At 40.5% G+C, this 13,446-nt stretch overlaps 1 protein-coding gene across 1 annotated transcript in view; it reads right to left on the reverse strand.

Annotated features, from left to right (window-relative positions):
- Positions 1–1,018: 1,018 nt before the first annotated feature.
- Positions 1,019–13,446, reverse strand: part of LOC109320026 (sulfotransferase 6B1-like) — a 17,103-nt gene continuing 4,675 nt past the window's right edge. The window contains exons 3-7 of the mRNA XM_019549926.1: positions 8,972–9,061; positions 7,486–7,612; positions 5,866–5,960; positions 3,076–3,232; positions 1,019–2,320 (exon numbers count right to left, since the gene is read on the reverse strand). Of these exons, the coding sequence (XP_019405471.1) occupies positions 2,190–2,320; positions 3,076–3,232; positions 5,866–5,960; positions 7,486–7,612; positions 8,972–9,061 (600 nt within the window). The 3' untranslated portion in view covers positions 1,019–2,189. The remainder of the gene's footprint in view (positions 2,321–3,075; positions 3,233–5,865; positions 5,961–7,485; positions 7,613–8,971; positions 9,062–13,446) is intronic.

Here is a 13,446-nt window from a genome sequence, read left to right on the forward strand (position 1 = left end):
CCTATTTAGTCATGTTTTGTGATCTAGGCCCCTGGCAGATGTTAAAAGAATGGTGCAGTTAGGATTGGGAGAATTTTATGCCCCAGCCCAAACACTGTGCCACCTAAAATGCATGTCTGGCATGGTGATGTTGAGGCTGGGGCATAAAATTCTTCTCATCCAAATTGCACCACTGCAGAGTCCCTCCTAGCTTGATCTTGCAGATCATAGTTCATAGTTGGTAGGGTCAGAAGAGACCTGAGCAGATCATCAAGTCTGACCCCCTGCCATGGGTAGGAAAGAATGCTGGGGTCAAACGACCCCAGCTAGGTGATTATCTAGCCTCCTTTTGAAGACCCCCAGGGTAGGAGTGAGTCCCACTTCCCTTGGAAGTTGGTTCCAGATCCTAGCCGCCCTGACTATGAAGTAGTGCTTCCTAATGTCCAGCCTGAACCTACTTTCGGTCAACTTATGGCTGTTATTCCTAGTCCTGGTAGTGCTCAGGGGAACAGGGTCTCTCCCATTCCCTGCTGGTTCCCACTGGTAAGTTTATAGATGGCCACCATCTAGTAAGTTTATAGATCACCCTCTTGATGCTGTCCACATCCCTTCTGAAGTGTGGCACCCAGAACTGGACACAGGACTCCAATTGTGGCCTGATCAAGGTTGCATAGAGGGGGAGGATCCCTCCTTGGACCTGCTCAAGATGCAGAGTTGGATCTGTCCCAGACCTAGGGCTGCCCTCAGCCCCAAGCCACTTCCAGACCTGAGCTTGTCAAGGGCCAGGGCTAAGAGTCAGCTGACTGATATCACTGACCCCAGACAGCCCCAGGTTCAGTTTGAGACCTCAGCTTCTCTGGGGCAGGGCTAACAATCAGCTGATTGTCAACCTCAACCCTGGAACAGCCCTCAGTCTAGCCATGCTACATATACAATTTATAGCACTATACAAACAACCCATAAAGATGTTACCCATATTGTGCAGAACAACTTTGTGACTGTTTTGCCACTTTATGGCACCATAAATCAGCTGCAGATGTAGGACTGTTACTGTTATTGTACGAGTAACACATTAATCTCACTATAATAGTAACATGGGCCAGAAGTCTTAAGTGCCTAAAACCATAGAAATGATAACTAGATTTTAAAGGGATTTGGGCCCTGAATTTGTGTACTGTATATATTTGCCCATTGTATGACACTGCCTTAAGATACCCATAGATATCATTATCATCTGGGGAGGTGTCATCCAGAAGTAACATTGTCTACATCATTAAGCATATAAAATATCAAACCTAAAGCACAGACTGGATTTAAATTACTGGTACCAAGAACTAGAATATGATTGTTTACAGTTGTATACATAGAATTTGATATGATTAATCTGCTTTTTTGGTGTGGTAAAACAAGTGTACAGATCATATTAGGAAAAACATTTGCTTTGGTGATGCTGCTTGTTAACCTTGAAGGTGATCTGGGACTCAAGGGAAATCTGAGCAGCCCCTGTCCAAACCCAGTCAAAACTTTCAGTGGAAGGAGTACAAAGGAAGAATTGTGTTAAAAGAGCAATGAACATTGGTAGCAAATAAAGGCTACTACTATATATATAATGCATTAATAAGAACGTATCTAGATATATATTTATCTAGTCCAATACTTTCTCATTTAAAATAAATTTAAAAAATCTTAAAACCCCAGAATCTAAAATCTTAAATTCTGAAATCTAAGCCTACCTTCTTAGGAAAATGTCATTCAAGTTTCAGAGATTAAGTTCTAAAAAGCACTGGTCTCCATACATCTACAGCTGGGAGCCTCAGCACAAAGATGCAAGAGGAACATCATCTTAGGGCAAGGCCTTCCTTTTCATTCCCCTCCTCACAATCTAAAGCTAAACAAAAGGTTCAATTATGATTGAAAAGGATGTGCCTTTTGTCATGCTATGTTCAAACCGGAACTATTACCTGTCCTTAAACCACCAATCTATATCCAGGTCTCCTAGAACTGGCTTAAACTTTCCTATACCTCTAACGTTGTCTCACCTGAGACTCATCTCTTCTTTATACAACTTCCCTTAGCCTGATTTATGTTAACTTGGCCTAACTTAAATTTACCTATTCCTAGAAAACAATCTAAGATCTATTTAAGACAGATTTATAGTACAAAAGCTAAAAAAGAATTCAAACTTCTAAAAAGGCTGCACATTTTACTCTTCAAGCCTTGCAGTATATTCCATATTTTATCTTTTCTCCAATCTTAGTTCCTCCTAAACACTCTTCAAATTTTCTGTCCATTTCTTTGTTCTGAGCTTCTGTAAAAAGCTCTCTCCAGCCACCAACAATTCCTGCAACCACAAATAAATATATACATCATTATCATTTCTTGGCTGAAGTTATTACTAACTTACCATTGTAAATTGATATTTTTGGCACATCACAATGTGTAATCATCCATCCATATTCCTAAATATATGTCATTTGGTTTGGTAAATCTCCATTTGTGGTGTCTGGCCTGAGATTTTTTTTCAACAATATAAGACGTAAACAGAAGAAGCTGTTCTGCCCATTGGGAATTCAAAAACCTGCCATCATTCTTTAAATTCTTTTTTATCATTTTGGTCATACCATAGCTGTGAAATATCTTGCATTACAAACCTCCAATTTGTTATATACAAGATTTGTTAAAGAGACGTATGGCTCAGGATTATTTTTGTCAGTTGGGTATACAGTTTGGAAGGTTCCCTCAGATTCTGATGGATTTTTAATATGCAGCACAGGTTGAAAGGAAAATCCAAGTTCAATTTTTTAAGAAATACATTACCACGTGTAATAAATTAATACAATTCCTTTGACCCACATGGAGCTACATCCATTTATACTACTTTGTATTTGACCTCAAGTCTGTAGCCTTTCTTCCAAAGACAGCTTTAAAATTGTAAGCTGAGCATAAACATTGCTCTCAGAGTCCACACCTCTGCCCGACATCTCAGAACCTACGTCCCAACCCTGCTCCCGCTCTTAGAACCGCATGCTTGTCCCCCAGCCTGCCCAGAATGTCTGCCTTAGATGCTAACTTTGCTTGTTATACCACTGAATTTACCTTTACGGAAGAGAATTTTTCCAAACGTGCCATGGGTTTCTGAGGATTTCTCTTTCATAGCTTTGAAGGTGCTCTTCTTTGAAATGGTCCGGATCTCGTTGTCACTGAGGGAGAATCCAAGGAATTCAGCTATCTTTTTCATTCCCAAAGTCTGGTTCTGAAGAAAGGAAGATATATTTGTATTGTGCCTGTAGAATGACTATATTAATATCTCTGTGAGCTCATACATAGAAGACTGACTGTAAAAAATGTGTCTGTATGCCTTAAGCATTGTAAGAATTCTAAACATTGTAAAATACAGGGAATATATGCCCAGTGGGGCTAGTCCCAAATTCATTACTCATGAAAACAGAGGGGGGGTGTTCCACGTGAGGAGAGGGATCTGTGTGTTTTCTGTGGAGCTCTTTGTCCAAAGAAGTGCTAAGACACAGAAAGCTGGACTGAACTCTAAGTTATGCCATGTAACTTAATTGATTTCATTGCTATGTTTTGCCACTTAGTATCATTACAACTGAGAGCTTACTTGTGCATGTTCATATACCCAGGAATGCTGAAGTAAAAGGCACTGCAAAGTGCTCCCATGAAAACAACTGGGGAAGGAGTTCTCTACAATCTGTTGGTTCTGCATACAGGGTCTACTAAAGTCAATACAATTACAAAGCTTCCTTTTGTAAACCAATTGGAAACATATTAGGAACCTTGGGCTCCCAAGTCTGTCCTGAAGAGCTTGAGACCAAGACAGCCTGGAAGCCCATACTATGGCAGATGAAGAGCCATTATGCTCAGGCTTCCCAGCAGCTCTCCAGGTGAGCTGCTGAGAATCCAGGTGCTTGGAGACTGGGAAGGTCCACCTTTATTGTTGGGGCCAACCTAGGAGCACAAGGACTTATGTAGATGGGTGAGCAACAGGAAATCATGGCTGCAACAGGCTGGCCAGTGGCCTGGCTACTTGCTGCCCTGGTTTCTACCAAAGGTACTTGCACCCTCTTTGTGTTGTTATGGAATATTTTGAATCTGTTATAAAAGTATTTTGTGCTAGAGGAGTTTTCTGATGGCAAAATGTCAACTACCTCCAATGTGTGTATGTATTGTATAGTGATGCTATCTATTGTATAGTGCTGCTTTCTTATTGAATGAATTTAGTGCTGAACTCAGGTAGTAAATAACAGGCATAGGAGAAATGAGATTGTCCAAGTTTTGTGCAATTTTAATTCTTTAAATCACCCCTCAATGACCTTGTCCAAACAGCAAACTAAAAGCACTTTTTCCACCAGATGGTTACCATCTTTGTACTCTTGGGCCTATTATGCTTTGTGGTATGTCAGCATAATAATAGGAAGCCATGCAAACTCCTGATTTGCAAAAGTACATTGTAGGTAAATGATTTTGTAGGTTCCATCAGTATTTTGAACACTTTACATTCATTTAGGTTTCAACCCCTTGCATGAGGTTTGGATAAACAAGACTATATTAGGGCTGTGCGAAGCTTTGGTTGCTGATTCGATTCAGAAGAGATTCAGCCCAATTTGGTGGCCAAATCTTCGAATCCAAATTGACTCAGGAGACCAATAAAAGGTCCAAATCGATTCAATGCCTCTGAATCAATTTGGAAAAGATTCAGAGATTTGGAGATTCAGGCAGTCCCCGCACATCGCCCCAGGGAGCTGGACCTGGGCTTAGTGCCAGTAAGTAGCAGGGAGTGGGGCTGGAGGAGAGGGGAAGGGGCTATGGGAGGACCCCCACCAGGGCTTCTGGGGGCTCATGGCAGCCATAGGGCTGGGAGAGAGGGTGGGGGCTGGGCCCTGTTCAATGGCCAAATCTCCAAATCAGATTCAGCAAAATCGATCTGGGACAGTGATTTAAATCACCAAATTGAACCACTGTCCCCTGAATCACCTGAATCCAAATCTGAAGCAAATACGAGCCACTTTGCATAGGCCTGCTATATATAGCTTTATCCTAGTGCTCATAGGCAAAATTTTCCCCTGCAAACAATCAAAGTTTCCTAGAGCAAGAACTAAAAGATTTGAGCAGTTCAAATATTGAACCTGATTTTCAGAAATGCCACCTGCTTTCCGCCCCTCATGGAGCCAATGGGAACTTTAGGTGTTCCTTGTTTTTAAGCCACTGATTTTCAAGGATTTTACAAAAAACCTATGGAATGTATAAGGCTAATGAAAGAGGATCATTCTTACAGCAACTTACTGACTGGTTTTTGAGGATCATTTTCCCAGAAAATTAAATGGAAATGGTATAAAGTAGTAGATGTGTGCCTCATATATTCAAAAGTACCTCGGCCTTTGGATTCAGGTTTCAGTGATGCTCTTATGTTCATAATTCGCTTTTGCATAGAAAGTCTACACCAAAGCTAAAAGGTGCATTTGAGCCTACACCAAGTCTACACCAAGGCTAAGGTGAATTTGAGTCCCACTTTCCAGGGGCAATGATGATTGGGTTAAAAAATTCCCAACACCATTTCCTCAGTGATAACTCTTTTTTTTTTAAATCCATTTAAACAAAAAGTTACTATTTTTAAAAATCAAAATAATGTTTTCATCACAACTCTGAAAACATTTTTTCACATTGTGGGATTTCATTTTTCAGTACAAAGAACTCAAATGTTTTTTACTGAAAGGTAGAATAAAGCAATTATTTTCTGGTTTGAGTTATACTTAGGGAAAAGGCCATGTATGGGCTCAATAATGACATTATTACTACTTATGAAGTATTTCTGTAACAAATACTAAATAAAATTAAAGTAAAACTTCCCTTAAATGGCATTAAACTCACTTCTTTCATTTCTTCATAGGTTATCACCATAACATTGTCATCAGCAATATACTTGTTCCATTCAATTAGATAGTCAAAATACGAGCCCCAGGTCACTACAGAAAACAAGGAGAGAAAATAATAAAGATGTAAGAGTAATGAAATGGGAAATTGATTGAGATGGTGTCCTGCTACTTCCAGCATATACTTCTTTTGTAAGCATAGGCTGGCTTTTCAGTGCAAGTTAACAGGATCTGAGGAAAGAACTAGGACAATACATTACACCATTGCTTTTAAGCAGGAATAATACATGCTCTCACCATCCATTTGCTACCACCCCAGCTGTGTGGAAGTGACTCTTAATTACCATGGCAATCTAGTGACCAAGCTGGACAGCTAGACAAGAAAACATTTTAGTCCCCAGCTGTCTGCTTCCTCTGATCACTTAAGGTATTGATAGATTGAAAGATTGCTACTGAAAGATATGAAACAGTAGGAAACATTTAGCCTTCTAAACAGCAAATACATTATACATAGATGAGAAAAAAACAGTTATGTGTATTGTGTGAAGTTATTTTGAGCTGATTCATCAGATTTGAATTTCTAAGCTAACATCTTATGCATAGATCCATTTACACAGTGGATACATATCATCATTACTTACTTATCAGGAATACTGACTTATCACAGTAAGATTATCAAGATTATCCCCTTATCCTTATCCGCCCTGCAAAGATAAGGGCTTCCAAACTAGATGGAGGTATATATAGCTGAAGCAAACAACTGTGCAGGCCCTTGGAGGTGGTCCAGCTATTTTCTGCAGCTTTTACTTCAAACCGTGCCACTTCTCTGATCAGCTGTGCAGAACCACTGATGAGCTCCAGCCAGGTGGAGAAGCAGTAGCCCCTAAAATAAAAGCTGCAGCAAGCAGCCAAGTATCATACCCTTAATTCAACAACCTGTGCTGCTCAGGAGAACAGGATTTACTCTGTGCATGTGTGTGTGTGTGTGTGTGTATGTGTGTGTGCGCGCACATGTGTATGACTACTGTGCGCAAGTGACAAAAATGCCATGTAGACAACTAAAAAATTGTGACTTAGACAACTAAAAAGAAATAGAATTCTACCCTAAGCAATTTACCTAAGACCCTAGAGGGAGTTAGTCAGCTAATAATGAGTTTAGTGATTTATGAAGCCAGAATATGATTTCACAGTTCACCACTATAAATCTAGCACAACTCTAATACAAGTAGGGCACAACTACACGTCATCCTACATCATCATAGCAATGTACTACATCACCTTAGGATGACATGGGTCTACACATGACCAACAGCTACTTCACCATAATGGCATGCTCCCCTGTTTTAGCAGCAAAAATTAACCATGTGCTTCATGCACGGCACAGTATGGGCAGTTACTGTGTCATGCTTTAGTCCTTCCAAAAGAAAGTACTGAAGCAAGGCGCAGTAACAATGTCACTGTAGGGTGATGTGTAGATGTACCCACAGTGAATTTATTTATTTTCAAATGATAATAGGGCAACTGAGATTACAAACTGGCTCTGGTTTTTCTGAAGCCTGGTGTCAAGCATTGCCTAGATACCAAGTAATTTGAATAGCTTCCAAAAAATGGAGCGCACATTTTCCATTCATAAAAGCTGTAAAATACTCATCCCACGTGTTGAAGGATGGAAGTAAAGGCATATCGTTGTAAAAATGAAAGTAAGAGACAGCTGTATCTTTTGGATTACGAACCAGCAGCAGTATCTAAAAAACATAAGTAAATAAGTTTGTTTATTGGCTGAAAGTCAGTAAAAAATCTTAAAGTAATAACATTTTTATAGTTCTAAAATTCATTCTTATTTAGAGATCAATAAAACTACTGTCATTTTCATTAATGTAATTTTATTTCATTAGCAGAATGCTTCCTTCCAAAATGTTCAGTAGCAAATCAATTCTAATATAATAAAAGGCTCAGTCTGCCTGTCTGTGTGTCTGTCTGTATGTTTGTCTGTCCATAATTCTTTTGGCCAATTGCACTTGTGCTGCTGAGAGGGTGGGTGGTGATTGACTGAACAGGCCCAAATTTGGGCTTGGGCTGCACAGGCCCAAGTTTGAGCTACTGCTGGGGAAGTTTGTGGTGGTGGCAAACACGCCACCCCAGCTACCCGAGAAGTAGTGCTATCCCATGCCTCTCTGCCTGAGGATGAAGGCAGGAGATCACAGTGGCGGCACCCCCCACCACCCAGCCCCAACGCACCCCAAGAACAGCCAGCACAGAGGGGGAGGTGGCAGGCAGGCAGGGAGGGAGGCAGACGCTGGCCAGGCAGAAGCAAAGCAGCAGATGGAGTAGAGTGGGGATGAACCTGGAGCAGCCAGGGAGGGGGATTAGAGTGGAGCTGGACCCAAAGCAGCGGGGGTGGGGGTAGAGCAGGCCTGGACTCAGAGCGGCAGTGGGTAGGAGGGGCGTGGGGCTGGATGCAGGGCTCTATCCCTGACTGCCCCCCCCCAACATCTTTCTTGACAGGCAATTTGCTAGTAACAATATAAAATATTAGTATTAGGAGCCAGTGTTAATGCATGGGGATAGATCAGTGTTCCTGAACCTTGTTAGACCAAAGACATCTCTCATTAGACTCAAGTCACGTCTCAGAAAATGCCAGCTCTTTTGTCAAAAGCAAGTGAAAAATATAGAAAAACAGTAGAACAATTGTTCTTTTGCAAAGAACTAAGAAAGACTAGAACAAGTCAACGTTTTTAACGTTAGGTATTGCTATTTGAAATTTTGATGGGTTGATGTGGATTATGCTTGCATACATAATAGTGCTAACATTGTATGGTACCCTACAAAAACTTTGAGAGAATCTAAGGGCACCCTGGTTGAGAATCACTGGGGTAAATGTCTGAAATCTATTTACTTCCAACTGAAAACTAATTCAGGCTATTTGTTTCCTGACTCAGGGGACAACACTGTATCACTTCACATTCAGAAATTTATGTTCACCCAAAAAAAGCCAAGATAGAATTGCAGAAAACACATACTACAGAGACAAGGAAAACCTAAACTGGTCTCAAAATGCCCATAAAGTAGGTATAAGTTCAATGAAACATGAAATGAATATTCACCTTAGCTTTATTTTTGAAAATAGATTGTGGCAGGATTTGTGGAAGGATATGTGTTGTGTTGATTCTTCTGAAAGGTAGTTTCTTCATCATCTTTAATATGGTAAGAAAGAAAAAGCGAATAAATACAATTGTATTTTATTAGGAATTTTATATTTAAAAATTAGATTCGAGGATTAATATTTCTTCCTTGTATACTGAGGAGGCGTCTATTTCATTATTATTAACATATATCAATCTAAGCCAAATTATTATTGTTTTTCTAAGTCAAATATGAATCCTTCCTTTTGTTTTCCTTTTTTCAACTGGAACTACAAAGGTCCCATTACTAATGCTCCTTTTGTGATATTTAGTGAATGTGGACTCATGCATCTTGATTCTCTTCTGGAAAGACTCTGCAAGAATCCGTTCCAACAGTATTCCAGCATGACTAAACACAAGAAGCTTGTTCTTTAGAGATAGCCAGCTGGCTTTGGGCACTTGTTATGTAAGATAAGCTGTATAACAGCTAACAAGCTAATTTTTAACATGTACAGATAAACAAAATAAGTAATTCTGTCTGCATCAGCAGCATGTGGTAATTTCTACTAAGAGTATGTCTGTTAACAGCTCTTCAGCTCTGGATAAAAGGGACCTTCCGAGTCAAATCCAGTCCCTTTTTGTTGCAAGCACCATGGCTTAATCCTATTAATCCACTCATTGAGTTCCATCTTCAAAGCACTTAGGGCAGGCAGTCTCTGATAGTGGTTCATGGATTGCACAGATACTCAGTGGGCTAGTGTTCTAGTCTCAGTTCTTTCACTGGGAATATGCTAAGACAGAACAATGCAGTGTAATGTACATTCAAAGTAGTTTCGGTAATAGAAACAGAATAGCTGCATAGTACAGTGTTCTATCTAGGTCATGAGCAAGTCATGCTTCACCAATCTGATTTCTTTATATGACAAGGTGGCAGACTCTGTGGATGGAGGAAGAGCACTGGATACAATATACCTTGACCCTAGCAAGGTTTTTGACACTTTCCCACAACATTCTCATTAACAAGATAAGAAAATATAAACTAAATGAAAACACTATAAATTAGATACATAACTAGTTGGATCATCATACATATCCAGTAATCATCAATGACTCAACATCCATCTGGAAGAAGGCATCAAGTGGGGTTCCCTAGGGGTCTGTCCTGGGTCCAATATTGTTTATTCCTTTCATTAATGATTTGGATAATGGAATAGAGTACAAACTTAGCAAATTTGACACCAAGTTGGGTGGAGCTGCAGAAACTTTGGAGGGCAGGGTGTAACTTTCTGTGCCAGTCTTTGGCCCATTGCTTAGATTTTTCCACCCAGCCTGCACTGTCCGCTATTTTAGGGACTGACAGTTTGGCTGGCAGTGTAGATTATTAAAGTTGCTGGGGGTTCTTTTCTGCCCTGTCTTCAGTGTAAAATAATCTTGGGGAGGATGATGTTGACCTCTCTTCCTTTAGTGCCTTTACACCTACACGCAGTGTAGCTTGAACCTGGGGCACTGACTCCCCTACACCTTGCCTAATGCCACCCTGATGGTGCAATGTCAACTCTGATGCAGAGGTGTCTTGCCTCACTCAGTTACAAAAGCCTCTGTCACAATAATAGTGGCACAGGCTAGAAGTGACAATGTCCCCAATTGTCTCTATTCCTACTTGGTTCAATGTATCCTTTCTGTATATAAGAAACATTGGGCTTAGACCCACTTAAATGCAGTCCACACTGTCTCACTCATGGTTTCATTATTTTCCTTTTTCTTTTTGTCTTTCATGTTTGCCTTTGATCCAACTCTGATCACTAGTGTTTGCCTCCCATCGACGCTGCTCCAGTAATCATGCTGACTCCTCTGAGTCTGCTCTGGTGCTTAGCCTCTCTAAACGAGGTCTTCACCAGTTGCCCCTTCCAGGACAAGTCACCTTCTCACGCTGTTTCAGCTGTGGTGAGGAACTCACTTCTGGTCCCCCTCTGATGCTGTCTCGCAGCAGTTTTAAACCAGTGCCTTTGTTCTGCCCTACGAATTGGTGCCAGCACACAATTACAAGGCATGCCCATGCCAAAGGCATGTGCTCTGTCTCTTTTCCTTCTTCTGCTGCTAGTGGTCAGCTGGCTCATGGTCCCAGCATCTGCAGTAAGTCCCTCAATGTAGCAGATTCTTCTTCTCTGCTACACAGGGCTAAGACCCAGAATAACCAAGATAGAGTAGCTGATATTTAACAAATTTAGGTTGGAGATTAGGAGGGTAATCAGGCACTGGAACAGGTTACTAGAGAAATTGTGAAATCTTCATTCTTGGAAATTTTCAAGAACAGGCACTTACTTGGCTAGGATACTTTAGTCAGGTTGACCCTGCCTTGAACAGAAAGCTAATCTAGATGACCTTGTATGGTCCCTTCCAGCCCTACTTTCCTATGATCCTGTGATCCTAGCTATCCCTTCTGAGTGACAGGGCAAACTCATTTGAGTCCAATGCTGCTTCTGGTACCCAAGCTAGCTCATTCAGTTTTGTTTGGGTATTTCTTCATAGCAATGTATTGTGTCATGTAAACATATCTCAGGTGCTTTGGAGTAAATTTCTTTTAATTTCTGTGACAGTTTTCCTATATGCAAATGGAATATAATGATATTTACCTGCTTTGTTAAAAACTTTGAGATCTACTATAAAAAGTGGCATATAACATGTAGTTATAATTTATGTTGTGTGGTAAGTATTTTTATAACGTGCACACATAGGCTGCAGACATCAACATCATAGCTGTCCTGGGCAATCATTCAGGCTGACATAACCAGTTCAAATCCAAAGAGTCAAACGACATATTTCAGAAGAATCTTAGCTGAGATGGACTTTGAGAAAGAAAATTCCTTCTCTAAATAGTATTGGGTGTGAGATGCATTGGCAGGTCTGTGTGCTCTTGTTTGCACTGCCTGTATCATGAGACTGCTTCAAACAAGTAAAAGGACTCTGTAAACTGAAGCCATAAATTTCACATCTTTAACATACAAAAAGCCAGTTACTTCTGAAATGATAAAAATGCAGAATCATGGTACAGCAAATGTGCATGCAGTCTGAACCAGCCATGGGTTAGCTACAGAATCCATGAGTTCCTGAGTATTATTATGCATTTAGGATTAAATGCTCATTTCCTGGATTTTTCTCTTTTATTGATTCTGGATTTGACTGTCAAAGAAACTTTTTCCTATGCCCTAGAAAGCAACATTTATTTCATCCAGCAATTGTTAACCATCCGTACTGCCACAGTCCATGTTTTCTTATTTATTTATTGACCTGTGCTTTTTATAGCAAACACTCAGTAATTTTTGCCTTTAGGTGCTCTAAAAGAATCATGGGCAAAGAGGGAGCTTAAATCCAAAATTCTCTGTTGCTGTTTTATCCCCCCAGGCTCCTCAGCATGTCCTGCTGCCAACTATCTCTGGGTATACCTATACTGCTGTTGGGAGGCATGATTACAATAACAGTAAATAAGTTAGTTCTAATCCACCTAGTTTAGGGTAACACTAGAAGTTTAAGATGCAGAAGCATGAATTCCTGAAAGGGAAAATTATCAAAGTGCATACACTGGTATATCTATATGCTGGCAAAGCTAGTTTTAGAAGCAAGTAATTGGGGCAATAACCTGAGTCCTCACTGTGCTAAATTAGTAAAAGTCATTCACTGTGGAGGTGGGAGAAAGGGAAGAGTCAAAGCTTTATCCTCTACCCACAGCCTCTATAAATTTAATACCAACTCTGTTTGGTAGGCTTGTAAATGTGTTGATGTCTTTGTCACTGCATTCTCAATGCTATTGCTACCAGCATCAGATTAAAGCTAATGTGGCAAACACACTTCTGATTACAATGTAGAGGTAACCTGTAATAGAGACAGGAAGAACACTCAGGGGTAGGACTTCCTGGATCACTGAGGGAGTCCATGAGTTTCTCCATCCATGGAAATTTTAAAAAAACATATTAGAGAGACACTTACCTGGTGTGGTTTAATCAGGGATGATCCTGCCTTGAGCAGGGGGGTAAACTACGTGAATTCATGAGGTCCCTTCCTGACGTACTTTCCTATGATCCTATGATCCATAGATACCACTGATTTAGTGTTCCCTCTGCTCTTCCCTCCCCAACCCCACTTTGGTCAAATTACTTTGGCTTTGGAGAAAAATAATCCCCACGGCAGGGCCTGTACTGGACCACAGTCAGCACACTGCTCTGTTTTTGTTTTCATTTTCCACTTCGGGGAGTAATATAACATACAGCTCCGAAACTATTCTGTGATACCCTTTTCATAGATTTCATAGATTTCATAGACATTAGGACTGGAAGGGACCTCGGAAGATCATCGAGTCCAGTCCCCTGCCCAAAGGGCAGAAAGTCAGCTGGGGTCATAGGATCCCAGCAAGATAAGCATCCAATTTACTCTTGAAGGTGTTCAGTGTAGGTGTTTGAACC

This window comes from Crocodylus porosus, unplaced genomic scaffold (assembly GCF_001723895.1).
Source record: "Crocodylus porosus isolate Cpor-Errol unplaced genomic scaffold, CroPor_comp1, whole genome shotgun sequence".
Lineage (NCBI taxonomy): Eukaryota > Metazoa > Chordata > Crocodylia > Crocodylidae > Crocodylus > Crocodylus porosus.